This window comes from Oncorhynchus masou, chromosome 6 (genome assembly GCF_036934945.1).
Source record: "Oncorhynchus masou masou isolate Uvic2021 chromosome 6, UVic_Omas_1.1, whole genome shotgun sequence".
Classification (NCBI taxonomy): domain Eukaryota; kingdom Metazoa; phylum Chordata; class Actinopteri; order Salmoniformes; family Salmonidae; genus Oncorhynchus; species Oncorhynchus masou.
The window spans coordinates 19,989,167-20,012,691 of record NC_088217.1 but is presented as its reverse complement, the minus strand read 5'-3'; the positions used below and the strand labels follow the sequence as shown (position 1 = coordinate 20,012,691).

Here is a 23,525-nt window from a genome sequence, read left to right as displayed (position 1 = left end):
TTCTTGTTACTTATAACCTCATTCTAATCGCATTAGCATGCATTAGCTCAACGTCCCGCAGGGGACCCAACGATCCTGAAGAAGTTTTAACTGACTTGCGTAGTTAAATAAAGGTTAAATAAATAACAATGAAATAAAAATTTCATAAAGTTACATTAGAAATGCCCATCCATTAAGGCTCAAGGTCATTGGCCACAGATAAAATTATGTCAAATCACATTATATCTACCGTACCTTTGATTAGACTGATCATGTTAATATGTGTTCTTTTATTTAAAAAAGTAAGTCAGTTAAGAACACATTTTTATTTACAATGACAGCCTGTGATGCAGCCTGGATTCAACCAGGTAATGCAGTGACGCCTCTTGCACTGAATTTTCAAGCCCTCCCTGTAGATTTTGTGGCGACGTAGTGTCCCCATGAGTGACAGAACTCTGAGCCAATCACTGCGCAACTAGAGAACATTTACCAACCCCTACACTCCGTATTTTCAGCTAACCACAGAAAACACTGAGTTCGGCTGAAACGCCTGCATTTTGGTGCTGCCGTAGTCAAGAAAGCAAAAAAGAGAATGTTTGTATGCGGCTTTATTAACTCAATATATATATATGTATTTTACATTGTTTGCAAACTGATATGTGACACATATTAATGCCCAAATAGCATGCAAAACAGGCAAAACATTTTTTTAACCAGTCCTATGGGACTGTTCCCTCTGCTACTGCACGGCAAGTGGTACCGCACCAAGTTTGGAACCAACATGTCCCTGAACAGCTTCTACTCCCAAGCCATAAGACTGCTTAATAGTTAGTTAAATAGTTAACACTACCCGGACTATCTGCATTGACCAGTTTTTCACTAACACGTTTGACTCATCTGCTGTTACTGTTTATTATATATCCTGTTATCCTGTAGTCACTTTATCCCTACCTATATGTACATATCTTCCTCAATTACCTTGTACCCCTGCACATTGACTTGGTACTGGTACCCCGTGTATATAGCCAAGTTGTCGTTGCTCATTGTGTATTTATTTCTCGTGTTATTTTTCTATTATTTCTCTCTTTTTTTGTCTCTGCAATGTTGGGAAGCGCCCGTAAGTAAGCATTTCACTGTTAGTCTACATCTGTTGTTTACGAAGCATGTGACAAATAATATATGATTTGATTCTATCCTATAGGATTTTATCTTATAGGATCCTATAGGAATCCAATACAAGAATCCAATAGAAAAATCCCATCAGATTTTGGAACCAGTCCTATTGGAATCCTTTAGGATAGGTTCCAAAATCTTCTAGGATTTTCTATTGGATTCTAAATTGAATTTGTATTGAAATCCTATATATATTTTTTACCAGGGAAAAGCATAAAAACACAACTATAACATCACATCAAATATTGAAAAGTACAATGATTGATATAAAATCAATGTGAGTTATCTGCATCATGTTTTTGCAATATAGCAAGGATATTAGCTTATCTAATGCAAGTGTACACTGTTGGGTGTTACATGTATAGTTTAAAGTAGTATAATGCATATCCAGTGCATGCACTTTCTTTCAAGGTTTTTGTCACGCAGGTGCATATTGTGCCTTTAAACAGTATATTTAGGCTTTTATATTAACTTAAATGATACAACCACAATATGAAAAAATGTGAAGGACAACTTTCCCTCCAATGTTACTTTATCCTGCCTCGAAAACAAATGTCCTATTTCCTATGGGGGAAAAAGACTACATTAACCTTGAATTACTCTGAAATCAAATCTAGGCTGTGTACTGCATGGCTCTCTAATCTCCTAGCGTGTGACACTCATGCATGTTGTTGGAGGTCCCAGATGTAGTCGTTGGCAAAGTTCATAATCTGAGTCATGGCGTTCAGGATCAGGATGTCCATGTCATCATCCATCATCCCCTCCTCATGGTAGTTCTTCACCGGCAGGATGCAGTTCATGGGAACACCCAGCTCATTACTGCAGATCTGCATCTGAGAAACGGTGAAGGCAAAAAGGGCTGGTTTAATTTAGCATGAGGGATAATCTTTGGATCAGGTCAACACAACCAAGATTTAACGGTCGCTTTCCAGGTTGACTATATTGCAGATGTTGCATTACATCAACCAATTGCGTGCCATGTCATCAACTGTACCTTTGGGCATCAAAGGTACAGCTTTATCATATGATGTGGTCAGCTGATATGTCAAATCTCATCCGGGCGTTGTGAGATTTGGCAATGTAGTCAGCCTGGAACGTGGCCATTGTGAAATTTCATCAGCTCTGCGGTGATTTACCTTATCTTTGATTGCCTTGCTGTAGTAGATTCTCTTCAAATCCCTGTTCACCAGCTCACAAGCCTTGTCTGGCATGGTCATGACAACAACTTGAGGGATTTCTGCCGTAGAAATGTAGAATTAATTAATAGAAGGACTAACTTAGGTAATACTGTCATGTAATATTAAAAAGTCAAAAACTACTACAGCTAAATACCCAACCACAGTTACAGTTACAATTGAGATTAGATTAGAAACGCTAAAAAACAAAAGGGTTTGATGAGCTTACTTACGCAGTTTACTGGCTTCTGCCCTGATGTGTTTCATCTTGTCTATGACATCCTTATTCATGCGAGAGATTGTGTCTGCTGTCACAATACTGACCAGACAGTGAGTTTTGTCACTTAAACTGGGATTCTTAATGTATTCTTCTTTTTGGTCCGATAGCGGGTGTAAAGGATTGAACTGGCCAAGAAAAGATCAAACTTGTCAGATGATACTACTTTGTTTACATCTAGTTCATTTTAATCTTTGGCTAGTGTGTGTGTGTGTGTGCGTGCGTGTGTGCTGGTGTGTGTTTATGACTTCTGAATTACCTCATAGCCCTCAGGTAGATGGCCCTTCAGAGCATTGATGATGTCATCAGGGTGCAACCCATTTCTCTGTGTCTCCAGACCCATGACATCATTGAATGCAAAGGGCAGACGTTTTTCTCCTTTTCGGCCTTGAATGTAGTGTGTCTTATACTAAAAAGAAACATTTTATTTTAATAACATCACTTAAATGTTTATGTTCGAAGATAATTATAGATATAGAATTATATATAAATTATTATCTATAAATTATAGAACTCGGAAACATAATAAAACATCCCGACTGCACAAATATATAATTTATTTGGGACACAATACCCCAAAATGTGCAAAGTGCAAAAAGGTGCACAAAGTAAACGTGCAAGACTAATGTTTCGGTTTACTCAACTAAAAGTATGTAACTTAACAGTAGAATTAAGAAATAAGGCCCGAGGGGGTGTGGTATATGGCCAATATATCATGGTTAACGGCTGTTCTTTGGCATGACGCAACATGTGGTAGGAACTTTACTGGACATTATGCAAACTGGAAACCACATATCCTGAGGCTGCATTTATTGTAGCTGGGGATTTTAACAAAGAAAATTTGAGGAAAAGGCTGCCTAAATTCTATCAGCATATTGACTGGAGTACACTCGCTGCTAAAACACTAGACCACTGTTACTCTAACTTCTGGGATGCCTACAAGGCCCTCACCATCCTCCTTTCATCAAATCTGACCACGACTCCATTTAGCTTCTCCCTTTAGGCAGAAACTCAAACAGGAAGTACCTGTGCTAAGGACTATTCAACGCTGGTCTGACCAATCGGAATCCACGCTTCAAGATTGTTTTGATCATGCGGACTGTGATATGTTCCGGGTAGCTTCCGAGAATAATATTGACGAATTCACTGAAATGGTAACTGAGTTTATTAAGAAGTGTATAGGAGAGGTTGTACCCACTGTGACTATTAAAACCTACCCTAGCCAGAAACCGTGGATAGATGGCAGCATTTGCGTAAAACTGAAAGCGTGAACCACCACATTTAACCATGGCAAGGTGACTGGGAATATGGAAGAATAGAAAAAGAGTAGTCATTCCCTCCAAAAGGCAATAAGGCAAAAAGTCAGTATAGAGACAAAGTGGAGTTGCATTTCAACGGCTCTGTTCGAGACGATTTGGACATATTTGTATAAAAGACTGAACATACGGAGCTCCATGTATATTTGTGTAAATATATTAAATATTAATGTATATGATGAAATTTTAGGTACGTACCTTTTATGATTTATATTTACCTGATTGAGATATATGTATTTTTATAGTGTAATTCAGTTTTTGGCCCCCCCTCTTGCCTATTCATTGTATTGTGGTAAGTGTGTTAGGATAAAGGCAGGAAGTTGGGCCTTCGTGGGAGGAGTCCTTGCTAGATGCGGAAGTAATCTATGCTTTAAGTTGATTGGAGAATCATTTATTTGTTAGATATAAGAAGAATAAACATTTTTGTTGCACCATATCCCTGGATGTCATTGAATGTTTGGCCGTTTGGAAACCTTGAGTGTGGACTGTATGCGTACCAAACAACCCCGCTTCAGGCTTGGGCAGTGGCGATGGTAAAAAGGAAAGGAAGCAACTACATTCAAGTCAAAAAACTCCGTGAAGGATTACTATTGGAAGGAAATCTCCAGTTCAGACACACGCTGGATATTGTTCTATTTGTAATTGCATTCGGATCGTAAGGACAGCTCGCTTGGAAGGGTTTGAACTCCTAGAATTCGCCAGCCGTGAGTAACCACTGCGAATGAATGAGCTGCCCTGTTCAATGCGATCGTTTGATCATGCATATTATGGAAGCGCAAATGTGCTTTTAATTGGAATGCTTGATAAACTTGGGAATGGAATTCAAAACACAGCGTTGTGAAAACAATTAAGAAGTTTAAGTTTGGGAAACACTGAGATACTACGCACAACGTAGCCTAATCTTATGTCTAATATTTGGCCTGACGTGGAAATGCAATGCATCAACAATGGATCTAAAGATACTGCGTGTTTAAACTTCATTAAAGGGACAACTTATAATGGGATGAAATGTTTAAAACGCATAAAAAATGCAGAACTTGCACATGGTCAATTCAAAATGGGTCAATATGTTGAAATGGAGGACTGTTTTTTAAAGGTCTAAAGGGGCATTACGTTTAACAATCAAATCAACAACTGTGTCATTGTAAATTGAGTGAACTAAAATTGAATGATGGAGGATGAAATCCCAAATAAAACTCCACTGGAGAGGGCAGAGGAGCATCTAAATTCACTCTATGTAGCCCGGAGAGGCAAACTTGGAGTGTGTACATGCAAAATGAATGAAATAAAAGCCTTTCTTATTGATGGAGGAAACATTGAAACTGTGGATGAGAGTCTTGGAGCATTTCATGCTGTTCTCAATGACTTTAAGAATGCTCATGATTCTGTGCTAGAGCTGGTCACAGAGGAGGAATCACGAACAGGAGAGCATTAACTATTATCAACCAAGAATGAGCACTTATGAACATTTCCTGAAAGAGGTGGAAATATGGAAAAAAGCTGAAATTGAGCCCCAAACGCTCATTGAACCACATGACAGCATTTCCAATGTGTCAAAAACATCAAGTAAAACAAAGTATTCTAAGACTGCTTCCTCAGTGTCCTCTGCACGCCTAAAAGCTGAGGCAGGACGAGCAGCTCTACTAGCTCGCCAGGCATCATTACAGGACAAGCATGCATTGGAACTGGAGAAAGCTCAACTGGAACAACAGAAAGCTCAACTGGAATAACAGAAAGCTCAACTGAATGTTAGGATGGAAAAAATGCCACTGGAAACGGACATAGCAGCATATAATGCCAAACTGAAGGTCCTGGAGAGTGTTGAGTCAACTTCTCAATCCCATGCTGTGGCAGCCCATTTTCTAAGCCAAGAAGATGGAATGAACTCTTATTTTGAGAACCAGGAACCCGAGGTCTATAAGGAACCTGAACCATCACTTGTTGAGTTTGCTGCATTAGGTGCAGTTCCAAAGACCCCACTACAAAGAGTTTTACAACAACCGACCACAAAGCCATCAAAACCTATTCAGAAAACAGTCATAAACCACACCCTTCAGCAGCCAACATCAAGGTCTAGCAATCAACACAGAATCAACACTGCAGGTATCAGCCATAATACCAGCCATGATAATCTCTCTACTGTCATTCAAAGGCAGATACGAGGGGTGTAGCAGTAAAGCGGGAGGAGACTCAGCAGTGCTCTTGTTTCACTGGAAGCTGGTGAAGATACCGGGGCCGGTACAGATTGTGCACTTGCGATTGTGCCAGTTCAAGTAAAGATGGCAGATGGAAGCAAGTCTGTGTTAACCTATGCATTTCTTGATTCTGGCAGCTCGGCAACATTTTGAGGCAGTTGCAAGCTAAAGGCAGTGAGACTGAAATTCTGCTACGCACAATTGGGCAGGAGAGTCCTACCAAGAGTTTTGCAATATCTGGATTAGAGATTGGCAATGTGGAAGGTGACACATTTCTTGCATTACCAAAGGTCTACACCCAAAATAAGATCTCAGTGACAAGAGAAAATATTCCCACTCAGAAAGATCTCAAAAGTTGGCCATACCTGAAAGAGATTCAGTTGAAGGAAATTGACGCCGACGTCGAACTCCTGATTGGCGTAAATGCTCCAAAGGCAATGGAACCCTGGCAAATCATAAATAGTCAAGGCAACGGACCATATGCAGTGAAAACCCTCTTTGGATGGGTGATGAACGGTCCTCTTAACAATTGTACCATGGCAGAAGAATCTGGGCATCCTACGGTGATAGCCAATCGTATCTCAATGGCCGACCTGGGGGTTCTTCTTGTAAATCAGTACAACCATGACTTCCCTGAGAGAGGGTATGAAGTGAGATGTCAGCTGAGGATTGTAGGTTTATGGAGATCGTATCAAGCTCCATAACCCTCAAAGACCATCACTACTACTTACCGTTGCCCTTTTGCAAAAAAATATGTAGTCCTGCCAAACAATCGTGACATGGCAAAGCAGCGGGCTCTAAATATTATCAGGAAGTGCAAGAAGGACAAAGGTTACGCTGCAGAGTACAAAGGCCTCATGGAAGAGATGATAACAAAAGGTTATGCCGAGAAGGTACCACAAGAACAGCTCCTCAGAGAGAAAGGCAAGGTATGGTACATACCACACCATGGCGTTCACCATAAGCGCAAAGGAATGATACAAGTGGTGTTTGACTGTTCATCATCCTATAAAGGTACATCTCTTAACAGTGAACTCCTTCAAGGCCCTGACCTGGCGAACACGCTTATAGGAGTCTTGCTAAGATTTCGTCAAGAGCACATTGCCATGATGGCAGACATCGAAGGAATGTTCCATCAAGTACGTGTCCATGAAGATTACTTAGACTTCCTGCGATTCCTATAGTGGCCGGACGGTGATGTTAACAAAAGATTGGAGGAGTACAGAATGACAGTTCATCTTTTCGGTGCTATATCCTCTCCAAGTTGTGCAAACGTTGCACTGCAAAAGACAACTGTGAGAGGTACGATGAAGAGGTGATTCAAACAGTCAAGTCCAACTTCTATGTTGATGACTGCCTCAAGTCAGTGGCCACAGAAGAACAAGCCATAGCTCTCACAAAAATCCTCAGGGATGTGTGCTCTCAGGGTGGGTTCAAATTGACCAAGTGGGTCAGCAACAGCCGCACTGTGCTGGTTTCTATCACTGATGAATACAAAACCAAGCAGATAAAAGACCTGGACAGAGAAAAGCTGCCTGTTGAAAGAGCACTTGGAATTCGATGGAACATTGAAAGTGATGCGTTTACCTTCCGAGTCACTGTCAAGAACAGACCCCTTACAAGAAGAGGTATTCTCTCAACTGTCAGCTCTATTTATGATCCATTAGGTTTCCTCTCCCCATTTTGTATTAAAGGCAAAGCAAATTCTTCAAGTGCTCTGCAAGCTAAAGTGTGGATGGGACGAAGTCATCCCTGAAGAACACTCTATTTCATGGCAGAGATGGCTCTCAGAGCTGGACCAGCTCTCCAGATTCCAGATAGACAAGTGTATGATGCCTGAGAACTTTGGTCAAGTCAAGACGGCACAGCTGCATCACTTCGGTGATGCAAGTGAACAAGGTTATGGCACCGCAAGCTACCTTAGGTTCACAAACGGTATGGAAAAGGTTCACATTGATTTCCCAGTATGAATGCAATCACTCAAGCAGATGACAATCCCCAGACTGGAACTTGCTGCAGCAACATTGACAGTGCGAGTGGACAGGATGTTAAGGTTGGAGCTCCAGATTGAACTTGAGGAGTCAACTTTTTGGACGAACAGCCATTCTGTGCTAAAATACATCTGCAATGATACCAAGAGATTCCATACCTTTTGTGGCTAATAGGGTTGCTATGATCCGTGACCTATCGAAAGCAAAACAGTGGAGGTATTTGATCTCCAAACACAACCCAGCCGATGATGCCTCGAGGATTACATGTTGAACTGTTCCTGAATTCAAAGAGATGGTGCAAAGGACCAGAATTCCTGGAGAAACCAGAAACTCAATGGCCAAAAGTCCCCGAGGAGCTTAGCTCCATCCCTCCGGATGATCCAGAGGTGAGAAAAGACATAATCGTAAACAGTACAAGTGTGGAAGAAAAGAGTCCAACCGGCAAACTGAGTACTATTCAACATGAAACAGCTTGAAGAAAGCAGTTGCCTGGATGCTGAAACTGAAGAAACGTCTTCTACAGTTAAGCCAGAAAAGGAAAATTCTCTCTCAAACTGATCCAAGATCAGATCAGAGTCTGGCAAACTCACCGAAGGAACAAATTGACAAGTTCAAACTGACGTTTGGAAAAGAGTCTGTCTGTGGATGACCTAAATGAAGCAGAAAAGGTCATCATTTGATTTGAGCAACGACAGCACTTTAAACAAGAAATTGCACTAGTTGGAAGGAAAACAATGTGCCAAGAGAGGCGGCTCAATCTGTAAGCTTGATCCAATTGTTGACAATGGCATTCTGAGAGTAGGAGGAAGGTTAAGCAAAGCTGCTATGCCTACGGAACTAAAGAATCCTATGATCCTGCCCAAAGACTCCTACATCTCCAGACTGATCTTACTCCACATCCATGAGCAGGTTGGCCACTCTGGGAGAGGTCACATGCTTTCTAGACTTCGCCAGCGATATTGGATACCCTGTGCCAACTCCTAAGCAAGGAATATCCTTAAGAGCTGTGTCTTCTGCAGGCGGATGCAAGCTCGAGCTGGAGAACAGAAGATGGCCGACCTTCCACAAGATCGGGTGTCACCTGATTTGCCGCCATTCACCCATGTGGGCATAGATTACTTCGGCCCCATAGAGGTGAAGCGAGGCCATGTTCATGTGAAGCGGTATGGTGTGATCTTTACTTGCCTTGAGTCGAGCTGTCCATCTAGAAGTTGCTAGTTATCTGAATACTGATTTCTGCATCAATGCCCTGCGCAGGTTCATCTGTCGAAGGGGCCCAGTAACAAGTATCAGAACAGACAATTGCACCAACTTTGTTGGAACACACAGAGCTAGGAGAAGCTCTGAAAGAGCTGGATCACAACAAGATTCAAAATGAATTACTGAAGGAAGGAGTGACATGGTCATTCAATCCTCCCTCTGGAGCCCACCATGGGGGGGGTATGGGAGAGGTTGATCCGACTGGTGAAAAAGATCCTCTATTCAGTCCTTAAAGAGCAAGTACTGGATGATGAGGCTTTGCAGACAGCCTTGTGTGAAGTTGAGGCGATTTATGAACGACAGACCAATCACTACTGTAACAAATGACCCAAATGATCTAGAACCCCTGACTCCGAACCATCTGCTTCATCTGAAAGCTAAGCCAGTCCTGCCACCAGGACTATTCCAGAGAAGCGACCTGTACTCACGAAGGAAATGGAAGCAAGTACAATATATCACTGACCTCTTCTGGAAAAGATGGATCATGGAGTATCTTCCACTTATGCAGGAGCGGAACAAGTGGAACAAAACTAAGAGAAACTTCAGTCCTGGTGACCTCGTGGTCATCGTCTGACATCGCCCCAAGGAACTGTTGGCTAATGGGGCGTGTGGTGGAGGCTTTGCCAGGGACCAAAGGTCTTGTCCGGAGCGTCATGGTTAAGACTAAGACCAATATTTTACAGAGACCTATCAATAAACTCTGTCTGCTCCTTGAGGCGACCAAGTGAAACACACACAGAGTGCTCCATCTTAGAATCACGTGCACCTCTGATTCGTTGATGTCGTACTCTTACATTCTTTGATGTCATACATTTTTGGACGTCAATCTCTTGACATTTTTGGAAGTTGAACACCTTTACACTTCAACTCAGACTGAGATCTATGGACTATTTTCCTATATGGCGCCTTGTATATTTTTACATAGCTATGAACTGTAATAGTGCTGGTATTCTGGTATAGAATGTTTTGTGTATTGGCTCTACGTAATTGTTGTGCATTCAGTGCAGTCAACAATTAGGGGCCGGTATGTTAGAGCCGATTTGGACATATTTGTATAAAAGACTGAACATACGGAGCTCCATGTATATTTGTGTGTATATATATTGATGTATATGATGAAATATTAGTTAATTAATATTATGATTTATATTTACTTGATTGAGATATATTCATTTGTTAGTGTAATTCAGTTTTTGGCCCCTCTTGCCTATTCATTGTATTGTGGTAAGTGTGTTAGGATAAAGGCAGGAAGTTGGGCCTTCGGGGGAGAGAGTCCTTGCTAGATGCGGGAGCAGTATAGTTTTTTGACCAAACAGACATACATACAGGTCATATTATGTATTTTCCATATCAAGTAATCTATGCTTTAAGTTGGTTGGAGAATCATTTATTTGTTAGATATAAGAAGAATAAACATTTTTGTTGCACCATATCCCTGGATGTCATTGAATGTTTGGCCGTTTGGAAACCTTGGGTGTGGACTGTATGCGTACCAAACAACCCTGCTTCAGGCTTGGGCAGTGGCTATGGTAAAAAGGAAAGGAAGCCACGACAGGCTCAGACACAAGACGTATGTGGCAGGGTCTACCGACAATCACGGGACTACAAAAGGAAAACCAATAAATATGTGGAACTCAACATCTGCTGCGCCTTGGTCCCGTTCTTACGACAACAGTGACAAGAATATCCCACCAAAAGTGGACACGCTTCTTGGTCCTCGAGGTAAAGGAGTTTTGGACATGGGAAGAAGTGATGGGTGGATGTGAAACCCTTCCTTGGCGGCAGACAGAAGATGATAATAATGGAGGATAGCGACGACACCAGGGTTCGCAGCCACAGAAAGCCCAAGGACAACCCCAAGATTTTTTTTGGGGGGGGTGGCATAAGGGGTGGCTGGTCGAGCAGCGTAGAGTGAATGAGCGGGTCATCAGTCCGGTGCCATTTGTGATGGCTCCACACACCAGATCTCCAGTGCGCCTCCCCAGCCCGATATGTCCTATGCCGGCTCCTCGCACTCGCCATGAGGAGCGTGTCGTCAGTCCGCTGCCAAAGAAACCCCAAGATTCTTTTTTTTTGGGGGGGGGGCATGGAGCTGGGAGAGCCAGAGACCTTCAGGGAGGCAATGGAGAAGTTGGGAGAGAGAGATGAGAGAGATGTTGTGCAAGTGTGTTCTGCTCAACATTCAACCAGAGGATCTGGTTAGCAGTCTGGTAAAACTTGTGCCGGCTCCACACATTTGGACTCCAGTACACCTCCCAGTCCGGTATGTCCTGTGCCTCATCCCCGCACTCGCCCTGAAGTGCGTGTCATCTGTCCGGTGCCACCTGTACCGGCTCCATGCACTAGGCCTCCAGTGCGCATCCCCAGTCCAGAGCTTCCGGCTGCGGTCCACAGTCCGGAGCCTCCGGCGACTGTCCCCGGTCCGGAGCCCTCCTCTGCGCCGGTGCCCAGTCCAGACACGGCGTCCAGCCCGCTCCATGTCAGGAGCCCTCCTCTGCGCCGGTGTCCAGTCCAGACACGGCGTCCAGTCCCGCTCCAAGGCCAGAGCCTTCCTCTGCGCCGATGTCCAGGTACGGTGTCCAGTCCCGCTCCAGGGCCGGAGCTTTCCTCTGCGCCAGTGCCCAGTCCAGGCACGGTGTCCAACCCAGCTCCATGGCCGGAGTCCTCCTTTGCACCGGTGCCCAGTCCAGGCATGGCGTCCAACCCAGCTCCATAGCCGGAGTCCTCCTTTGTGCCGATGCCCATTCCAGGCATGGCGTTCAGCCCGGCGCGACAGCGGGATCCGGGATCCGGGATCTGTGCTGGGGCTACAACCTACACCGGAGCCGCCACCAACACTAATCAACCCCCTACTCTCCCCATTTGGTTTCAGGTTTTGCGGTCGGAGTCCGCACCTTTGGCCGGGGGTACTGTCACGCCCTGACCATAGAGAGCCCTTGTTTCTCTATTGTGTAGTAGGTCAGGGCGTGACTAGGGTCGGATGCCGGTCGAACACAACTAACTAACATCTCTCTCATTTCTCTCTCTCCCAACTTATCCATCGCCACCCGATGGTCTCTGGCTCTTCAGGGTGAGTATGAGGAGCTGGCACAGATGGCAACTCTTCCACACTCCGCCGACCAAGCCCCCCCCCCCCCCCCCCCAAGAATCTTGGGGTTTCTGTAGCCGCGGTCCCCGGCGTCATCGCTGTCTTTCCACCTTCCCTGGTGTCTCCTTCCAAGGAAGGGCCTCACAACCTCCCATGATCTCCTCCCAGGTCCAACACTGGTGGGATATTCTGTCACGAACATGAGAGACAGACCAAGGCACAGTGTGTGTTGAGTTCCACATATTTATTTCAAAGTGAAACTAAAACAAATCAATAAATCAAAAAACGAACAACGAAACGTGACTATGTGGTGCACATGCACAAACACACAGAACAATATCCCACAAACACAGGTGGAAAAAATAGTTACTTAAATATGATCCCCAATTAGAGACAACGATTACCAGCTGCCTCTAACTGGGAACCATACAAAACACCAACATAGAAAATTTAAACTAGAACACCCCCTAGTCACGCCCTGACCTACTACACCATAGAGAAACAAGGGCTCTCCATGGTCAGGGCGTGATAGATATTACTTGTTAGTTTGCTGCACTGTTGGAACTAGAAGCACAAGCATTTCGCTATACCAGCGAAAACATCTGCTAAACAGGTGTATGTGACCAATAAAGTTGAATTTGATTTGGCCATATATCACAAGCCCTGAGGTGCTTTATTGCTATTATAAACTGGTTAACAATGCATTTGGAGCAGTAAAAATAAATGTTGTCATACCCGTGGTATACGGTCTGATACACCACAGCTGTCAGCCAGACAGCATCACCCCCCCCTCCAATCCCCCCCCCCTTTTCCTCAGAAAAGTCTCAATTCGTTGGGGCATGGACTCTACAAGGTGTCAAAAGCATTCCATAGGGATGCTTCCCACAGTTTTGTCAACTTGGCTAGATGTCCTTTGGGTGGTGGACCATTCTTGAAACACACGGTAAACGGTTGAGCGTAAAAAAAGCAGCAGCATTGCAGTTCTTGATACAAACCGGTGCGTCTGGCCCCTACTACCATACCCCGTTCAAAGGCACTTACAGTACATATTTTGTCTTGCCCATTCACCCTCTGAATGGCACACATACACAATATATGTCTCAAGGGTCAAAAATCATTATTTAACCTGTCTCCTCCCCTTTATCTACACGGATTGAAGTGGATTTAACAAGTGACATCAATAAGGGATCATAGCTTTCACCTGGTTCAGTCTGTCATGGAAAGAGCAGGTGTTCATAATGATTAGTACACTCAGTGTATATAAAACAATGACTCCCTATGTGAAATATTAATGGTACATTTGAAGATCAGGAAGTTGGTTTAACGCGTTGCAATCTTGATATGATGGGGCCTCATGCGGGGAGATTTTTTTTTTTGTACACTCAGTGTAAAAGTTTTGGATTTTTCCCATGTTTCCAACAGTGTGCAGTTTCTATCCTTTCCATTATCCTACTTTTTGAAACCTACACATGTGACTGACTATGCTGTGTACTAAAGACCCAATGCAGCAGTTTTTAGCTCCATATCAAATAATTTCTGGGTAACAGTTAAGTACCTTACTGTAATAGTTTTCCATTATGAAACCAAAATAGAAAGTCAGAATTTTGCTATGACTGTCTGGGAGCTGGTGTGAGTGAGGGGCCTGATTGGAGGGCCTACTAGGAGAGATATGTAACCTGAAAACTAGCTGTTATTGGCAGAGAGGCTTGGAACTCTCTTTGTTATGGGTCTATTAACATATACTGCCTGATGATGTCAAAAGGCAAGCCAAAACTCTGCCATGTTAAACCTGCTGATTAGAAGGTGCTGTGTAAATTTGTATTTTCAACCAGCAACCATCAGTAAATAACGATGGTCACATTTTTTCACGCTTTTACAGTGTTATTTTTATCAGCTGTTGTACAATATGATACAAAACACAGGAAAAACTGCACTGGGCCTCTTTGGAAGTGTGCAGATGACCACTCTTTGTTTCTATAAGTCTCTTCATGTCTCTGTTCTGCCTGTATGTGGCTCATGAAATGTCTTAGTGTACCAATGTATATTAGGAAGCCATATCCCATCCCTGAATGGTGTAGTTCAATTTATTAGGCAAACCAACTTACTTTCATGGTGAAACTTGTGCCAGAGGTAGCAGCTACCAGGGCATTATGTGTTGATCGTCCTTGGAAAACATTGTTGACTGAGTTGATGAAGCTGGACTTCCCTGCACCTACTGGTCCATGTAGCAGGCATCTCAGCTGACCCACATCAGGATCACTCAGTTCAAAGTTCCTCAGTGCAGCCACCATGGCATCTCTCTCTAGTTTACTGTCAGATAAAATAAAGTGTTACTTCTGTAGCACATCTCATGGAAGACATACAGTATGGGTTATAACATATATAATATGCTACAACAGGGATGGCAACTCCAGTCCTCAGGGACCTCATTTGTGACACACTTTTGGTCCAGCTCTAGCTGGCACACACCTGACTTCAATAATCAAATAGCTTCTTAGTAAAGAGCAATTTCTCAAGCAATAATTTTGCTAGGATTGTCTGGAAATGGTCTGAGTGGGGAGGGAAAAACTGAAAATTCTTGTCTAGTTTTCTACTAAGCTAACATATGGAATTGTTTTAAGATGGTCATAACAATAATAATTTAGCTATTTATTTTAGGATCCCTGTAAGTATCCAAGAAATATATTTTAAAAAGTATTTGATGAATCATTGAATTTGGCCATACTGCTATTAGACCATAGAAACACATTGAATAACATATTCATACATGGTAAAACAGAAATTTATCCCCCAAAAATTGTCACGTTTGTAGTAAGGAACAAGGCGCAGCGTGTGTTGAGTTCCACATCTTTTAATAAAGCGAAACTTCTAGGCAAAACAATAAACCAAAATGAAAAGTAACATAAGTGGTGCAACTAGCGCACACACACAAAACAATATCCCATAAACACAGGTGGGAAAACTGGCTACCTAAATATGATCCCCAATCAGAGGCAGCGATTACCAGCTGCCTCTAATTGGGAACCATACAAAACACCAACATAGAAATATTAAGCTAGAACACCCCCTAGTCACGCCCTGGCCTACTACACCATAGAGAAACAATGGCTCTCTATGGTCAAGGCGTGACACAAGTTTGTTTTGAATTGTCTGTCCTGTGACAATTTTGCTTAACATTTTTGATTGGTTTTCCATTAAAATGATAAGAAAATATCATAAAATTTCATGTCAACTCACATACAGAATAATGGTCCTGCTGCGTATGTATTACCACTAGGGCCGGGCGATGAAGTTATATCTACCGCGACCCTTTACAGACATAGAACAGTAACATGTCGATAGCGACAATTGATAATTTTTCTGACAATTAAACAAAGTCCGCATCAGAAGCATCTGTACCTTTTCAGATAGTAGAATTCTGCAGCGGCATAGAATGTTCATTAACACTTTACTTGACACCCAACGTAATAATATATTATGGCATGGTCATAACCATGTCATATGTCATAACATCTGACATAATGTGCCATAACCTGTTGTTATATGGTCATAACTCAGTCATGACCCATATATTTAGACCTGTTGTGACATATATTGCGTTTTATGGCTGGTTATGACACCTACACAAGAGTGTCAAAACCCACAAAACCTACCAGACAAGGCAAAACATTCCATTACACCATAGTCTGTGTCAACAGTATATAGTTATTTAACTTCAACAAAAAAAATCTATTGACCATTTTAAATTATCATTGTAATTGCGTACACATTGATATCAGACAAGCACCTACCCCAATGCTCTGTTGCTGATGACTAGAATGAATGCATGAGCAGATTTCAGGAGCAGGACAAGAACCCTCTTTTTGACTGATGATTGACATAAGGGCATATACAGTACATGATAGGCCTATCTGGCTTATGTGATTATGATGGTCATAATGCTTCTTGTCAGTGTATTTTCTTAGTCCAAGTAAAGTGACACAGGATGGTCATAATGCTTCTTGACAGTGTCAGTGTATTTTCCTAGTCCAAGTAAAGTGACACAGGATGGTCATAATGCTTCATGACGGTGTCAAAGTGTATTTTCCTCAAGATTTAAAATATGATGCAAACATGGCTATAAAGAATTCATTACAACAACAACAAATTATTTAAGTAACACATTTTCAAACGGAAGTAAACTTCTTGGTAGGGAAAACATCTCATTTGAATAAATATGGGCTTTGACAATCTTATTTAGGTGTTATAACCAGCCTTAATAAAATATCAGAATATATGTCACAACAGGTGTAAATATATGGGTCATGACAGTGTTATGACCATATTATGACAAGTTATACAACGAGTGGGTCTAATGCTGATTGGTTAAAACTGCATTCCAGCCGGTGTCTATTCCTCAAGTTACCACCGGCTAAATCAATGACGTTAAAATGCCTATTTACTCTGTTCCATCTGACTGCACAATTTATAAACTTGATCTCCACTATAACAAGCATCTAGACATTTAGACTAACATTTAGTTTATACAGAGGAGATTTGTATAAACCTTGCTGTCTGTCTCTCCGACATTTGCAACATTGTTTTAATATAAAAATTTGATCTCCAGATGTCTCAAAGTAATGAACATGTCGGTATGAGCCAGACAGGCAGGCAGCTTTTCTCAGCCAGTTGAAATCATGAATCAGCATAATTGTGTTAGCTGTGTTGTTGGTTAGCTCCTCTGAACAACAGTGTCCTGAAGAGTGAGCACATTTTCTATGCCAGGCGAAATCGCGCCTCATTAGCTCATTGTTATGGATGTATTCAAATAAATGTCACTAGAAAACAGCTTAAACAAAGGCAAATGCGGCTACTTTGCTATTATTCTGGCTGCGCTTTTTGACTGTAAGTTAGCCATAGTTGGCTAGCTAGCAAGCAACGGATAAGAACATTGCCAGCCAGGATGGCAATGGAACATTTAGAACGAATGACTGGGTAATATCCATAGATACAGAACAAAAAGACTGAATGACTGAGTCGAGTCTCTAGCAACCGAACCGATAGAACAAACAACCAGCCAGCTTGGGTAGCAACCCTAGATTTGTGTCGGGACTTTTTATTTAATTCAATTTTTATTTAACCTTTTATTTAACCAGGTAAGCTAGTTGAGAACAAGTTCTCATTGATGACTGCGACCAGGCCAAGATAAAGCAAAGCAGTGTGACAGAAACAAGAACACAGAGTTACACCATAGAATAAACAAGCATACAGTCAATAACACAATAGAAATAAAAGACAGTCTATATACAGTGTGTGCAAATGGCATGAGGAGGTAAGGTAATAAATAGGCCATAGTAGCAAAGTTATTACAATTTAGCAGATTAACACTGAAGTGATAGATGAGCAGATGATGATGAGCAGATGATGGTGTGTAAGTAGTGAACATGGTGTGCAAAAAGTGGTTATAACCATGTCATAACGTGTTATAGCACTGGATGTCAAGTAAAGTGTTACTGAATGTTCTGTATCATTTCCCTGACAACAATACATTTTCCTGATTGATGTGCTGCTGTGTTGATTTTTATGCTGTTTTTTAATGGTAGGGTAGTGTGCTTTCTTTCTACTAACTGTCTTGGTAAGTAATTTAACAAACTTTTAAAGTACTTTTTTTAGGAGACAGTGGTCTGTGTACAGGCAGGCTGCATGCAAGCAGCTCAAGATTATTTGATTGACAGTCAGTGGTGTAGTGCTATTTATTGTAGGTGAGTGAGTTTTTTATTTATTTATTATAATTTATTTTTTTATATATATATTTTAAAATTGTCATAATTTCCTCAATCAAAGTTTGTACTGACCCTTATGGTACTGACAGGTGTCACCCATCTTCCCCATTATCCCCAGTGTATTTATACCTGGGTTCTCTGTCTGTTGCCAGTTCGTCTTGTTTCGTCAAGTCAACCGGCGGTTTTCCCGTACTCCTGTTTTGCTCTAGTCCCTGTTTTCTAGTTTTCCCGGTTTTGACCATTCTGTCTGCCCTGACCCTGAGCCTGCCTGCCTTTCTGTACCTTGTGACAATGTCTTGGATTACTGCCCTCTGCCTGCCCTGACCCTGAGCCTGCCTGCCGTTCTGTACCTTTCAGACTCTGCTATGGATTACTGACCTCTGCCTGCCCTTGAACTGTCATTTGCCTGCCCCCTGTTTTTGTAATAAACATTTGTTACTTTGAACTGTCTGCATCTGGGTCTTCTCCTGAGTTGTGTTAGTATTTATCACCTCTTCGATTTTTATTTTTATTTTTTATTTTTTTAAACAGCTAAAAGCATGCTATTACCGGCTAATGCAACTAGACACTAAATACTACAAAAATGTTGGCAAAGCAATTTTTGGCCTGACTACAAAGTGTTAGGTTTGGGGCAAACTAACAATAACTTGCATTAACAGAAAAAATGGCTGACAAATAGATAACATGCCACAGAATGCTGCAGCAGCCCTCAAGGTGTGCCGCAGTATGACGCAACTTTTAAAGTAGGAACCCCTGTAGCCTATATTCTTCATCCTTCTCGCCAAGAAATGCCCATTTACCTACCTCTAGGCTGCTATACATATTTATTTGGTTTGTCATTCTGTTTTTCATTGATTTTTCTTATGGTGATTACAAAAAATAAGATTTAGAATTTATTATAATTCATTTTCCAGAAATAATATTTCCAACACTGTGTATTCTCAAATTGAAAAAAGTGAGGGAGCTCCACTCCTTCATCCTCAATATTTGATCAGACAGTATAGTACTTACCTCCAACATGTTTTCCTCCATTGTTTGTCAAATTCTGTGTGACACACATGGGACACATTTTGATTAAATGAACTTAATTATTGTTTTCCAGATTCTAATATCCCCATCTATAATTTTCAAAAGAATCTGATGATTTTGATTACACACAATAAATGAGAGTAGACTACAGTCAATGATAAGTACTGCCTTGAGACTGTTGTCAATGCATGCTCTAAAACAGAGTATGCTGATTTCCAGAACAAGTGACAGGAATTGTGACTGATGAACTGTGCTTGAACAGATTTTGCACTCACAGCCGATATATTCACTTAAAGGGTATTTTACAGATATGTCATATGTCTCTTACCCTTCTCTGGTGGTGGTGGTGGTGATGGTGATGGTGTAGACTCTGCTCCGCCCATCTTTGCTTTTCAGAGGGGTAATATACAAATACTATCTGAGTCTGCAAAGAGCGACATACAAACAGATATATGTTATGTATGTTCTGGGTGCCTCCTTGTTGCTGACAACTCAAGGATCGGAAACTGTTGCAAATCATGTGAAATACTGTAATACAATCAGTATACAATCAGTACAACATGTGGAACTATTATACAACTGCACTCAAAATGATGTCTGTATTTAAAACTATTTTTGCAGATCTACATTGAGAAAGATGGTAGTTCAGCCTAGTGAAGAATTCTCCTTATGAGATGGTGGAGAAGGTGGCTTCAGACATCGAGAAACTACTGACCAAGAAACGCAAAGCACTCGTTATAAGTTAGCAATTTGACCTCTATTTATTTCACAAAAAAACACGTAACATTCAGGGGTAGTTTCACAGACAGATCAAGCCTGGTCCTGGAATAAAAAAAAGTTCAATGGCTCCATTGAAAATGCTATGGCGTATTTCTGTACAGGTTTTACACCAGTGTTTTGCCCAAAGGCTCAGACTTTTATTTTTACATCCATGCTGGCCGGCACCAGGGGCTTTGTTAGGATTTGAGGACATTGGGGGCTCTGCCCAAAGCCAGAGGGGGAACCCTAGTAGTTGGGTCCTGGGGTTTCCCCCGGAAGAAAACAAAAAGAATTTCAATAGCTAAATGCATCAATCTGGTCCACTTCAAGATGAATGTCCAGCTAGCAGATATTTAAATGTTTATTTAACTAGGCAAGCTCTTTGGAGATGAGATGATGACTTGGAATTAAATAATAAAGTTATCAAATAAAACAAATGTAATATACACAACAACTGAAATACTTTATTTAAGTAAAGTAATGTGAATAAATTGCTCAGCACTAGTGGCAGACCATGCCGAAGTACAGTGCATTCTACTGTATACATATATTTTTTCTATTACGCTGAACAAAAATATAAACGCAACATGTAAAGTGCTGGTCCCATGTTTCACGAGCTGAAATAAAAGATCCCATAAATTTTGCATACGCACAAAAAGTGTATTTCTGTCAAATTTTGTGCAGAAATTTGTTTACATCCCTATTTGTGAGCATTTTAGTATTTCTGTCTGTAACAAAGTGTTTTTGTGGGGAAACACTCATTCTGATTGGCTGGGCCTTGCTCCCCAGTGCGTCAGCTTGGCTCCCAAGTGGGTGGGCCGATGCCCTCACAGGCCCACCCATGGCTGCGCCCCTGCCCAGTCATGTGAAATCCATAGATTAGGGCCTAATTTATTTATTTCAATTGACTGATTTCCTGAACTGTAACTCAGTAAAATCTTTGAAATTGCTGCATGTTGCATTTATATTTTTGTTCAGTATATATTTACTGCCCTATGAACACATATTTGTTTTAAAGTAGGGATAAAATGGACCAGTACACTTTTATTTTCTATTTTAGGACCCTGAACGTATATATAACAAATCTGTTAAAGTTATTTGATGAAGCTTTTGAATCTGACTTTATAAATAAGAGATGGATAAGTCAAGTCGGGTAATGCCAAATGAAGACTGAATTAGGTATGCTTTCAAGTGATTGAAATGCATCATACAGTTATTGGAACATTCAGGAAAGCAGAAGAAAGATCATCAGGCAATCATTGGGTATTTAGAACAAAAGATATGTTCCTGAGAGTCTTAGCTTTCAGGAATTGGGACATAATTGCTAATAGCCCAAACATTTCCAAGGCTGGAGCCAAATTCATAGGAAGAAAACAAATGTAACATGCCATAATGGATTTAGAAACTGCTGGGTGCAAAGTTCCAAGTCATCTGGTTGGTCCTAAAGTGTGCAATTTAACAATTATTCGACCATCAAAAGCAGGGCTGGGTCCAGGCAACATAAGCAGTCACATAGGGCCTCTGGCCACTAGGGTGCCCTGACCAAAAGCAACTGTTGAGAGTTTGAATACTTGAGTTCGAATAGTACAAGTTCACAAAGTGGCTATATTAGTAGAATTGCATGAATTGGCTATTGGCTATAGTCACTCTTACTCAGATACAGTATCATTAACACAGCATAAGCCATTTCTTGAAATTAGCTTTAAAACTGCAACAAATGTATCTATGTCCCATGGCAAAATGAGTAGAATTACATTACATTTGTAATAAAATTGCAAACTTTTCTCTCCGCCCCATGGAAAATGTGTATAACAACACAAAACTTGCTTTAACATTGCTACAATGTTCTCTGAGCCCCATGGCAAAATGTGTAGAACTGAAAAAAAGTGGTTTAAAGCAGCAACATTGTCTTTACGCCCAATGGCAAAATGTGTATAATTGCAGGAAATTTACTTTAAAACATATTTCCCACTTAGGGCCCAAATCCCACTTAGGGTCCACCAAAGACTAGAGCTTGCCCTGATCAAAAGGTTTGGGTCTGGAACAAAAACATTTGGGGCTGCAGTCGATGGCTGGCACCCATGTCTCACTGGGCCATGGCTCGAGCAGACCTTCTCTTACTTGGGGCCAAAGGTAGGCCACTGGTACTTTTCAGCTGTCATAAAAATGGTTAACTGTGAACTTTAACACCTTCTCATAAAGCAACTGTTTAGACTATGCAGAGGTTGTTGATTCTACTCTTCACATGTCCTCACTGTCAGCCCTAGCTAGGAAACACAATTTCCCTAGTATAATATAAGGGTGTATACAGTTGAAAAGCAGCATTAGTCCAGTATTCCCTGCCGGACATTTCACACAAAAGTAACACGCTTCGTTTGCATTTCTGACATGTTCCACGGCATGTGAAATGACTTAATAACCTGTTTCCAATACATTTGTAATGTAGTAACAATAAATGCACTCCAAACTAGCTTGTCGGGTATTTGTGAAAGCAAAGATGGGTGGAATGCAATTTCACGGGTTACAATTCAATTTGTGTTAAAGTATAATGTCTTATTTCGTATTTATCGTATAGGCTTAATCTGTATATTGTAAACTGCCCCGTAATATAGAGGCTATATACGGTAAGAACAATAGAAGACAATGTAACACATTCCCCTTTTGCACAAATTACAGGGAGCTTCTACAAACATTGAAATATAGCAATTACATTTTTCCTTTTACATTGCAAATGGGAAGAATATACTGTACTGTATATCAAGTAGGTCCTCTACCAATATTTATCAGTAGAATAATTGGTAATGCCACAGACTTACCTTGTTAGTACTAGTTCCTCCTGAGACTGGGATGCTGATATAGATGTGAAACAATGATTGCAGCTGCACTTATATAGGCTACAATAGAAAGTGAAATTGACTGGTGCAGTGATTTTCACTTTCCAGTGTTAGATATAGAATAACTAGATAATTCTACAAATCTATCAAGTAGAGAGGGCAATCTAGCTCTCTTATTTCTATACCAATTTCCTGTAAATGGTACCTTTACAGGAATAGAGGGGCCATAGTTTCACTTTCAATATGACTCTGTTTTATAACAGTCCCATCTCATCGAGGATCCAAAGTTGAATGCTGACCTGGATGCTGCAGGCTGTTGTATTCAAGAAGCAGAATCCTCCATTATAGTCATTGGGAAAATGGCAATCTTTGTGGTCAATATTCATGTAAATTAGATTTTTTTTCCCAGAACACAATTAAGGTACCAAAACGTGCTTCTACAGTGCCTTCAGAAATATTTAATTCATACTCCATGACTTATTCCACATTTTGTTGTGTTACAGCTTGAATTTAAAATGGTTTAAATCGTTGTTGTTTTTTAATCATCTACAGACAATTCCCCATAATGACAAAGTGAAAACATGTTTTTATCCAGAAGTTTCCTGGGGAAACCATTATGGGTGGCATTTCCTGCGGAAGTAGCGGTACTGAGTTGACCAGCTGTATTTTTGGTTTCAGAAGTTAGCC

At 41.3% G+C, this 23,525-nt stretch overlaps 1 protein-coding gene across 1 annotated transcript; it reads right to left on the bottom strand.

Moving 5' to 3' along the window:
• Positions 1–569: 569 nt before the first annotated feature.
• On the bottom strand, positions 570–22,923 carry LOC135541494 (interferon-induced protein 44-like). The gene is made up of 8 exons (XM_064967808.1): positions 22,821–22,923; positions 19,574–19,669; positions 19,228–19,261; positions 14,560–14,764; positions 2,864–3,013; positions 2,561–2,732; positions 2,289–2,389; positions 570–1,985 (listed from the first exon to the last, which is right to left on the bottom strand). Exons 2-8 carry the CDS (start codon positions 19,626–19,628, stop codon positions 1,812–1,814), a joined length of 891 nt encoding a protein of 296 aa, XP_064823880.1. The 5' UTR covers positions 19,629–19,669; positions 22,821–22,923; the 3' UTR covers positions 570–1,811.
• Positions 22,924–23,525: the final 602 nt, after the last annotated feature.

What these genes read in the sequence shown, in the direction of transcription:
- LOC135541494 (XM_064967808.1), bottom strand. Translation starts at nt 19,628, where the DNA reads ATGGGCGGAGCAGAGTCTACACCATCACCATCACCACCACCACCACCA. An exon ending in GCACAAGTTTCACCATGAAA is followed by an intron (nt 3,014 to 14,559) that starts GTAAGTTGGTTT and finishes GTTTCTTTTTAG; the next exon opens with TATAAGACACACTACATTCA. An exon ending in ATCTACCTGAGGGCTATGAG is followed by an intron (nt 2,733 to 2,863) that starts GTAATTCAGAAG and finishes TTTCTTGGCCAG; the next exon opens with TTCAATCCTTTACACCCGCT.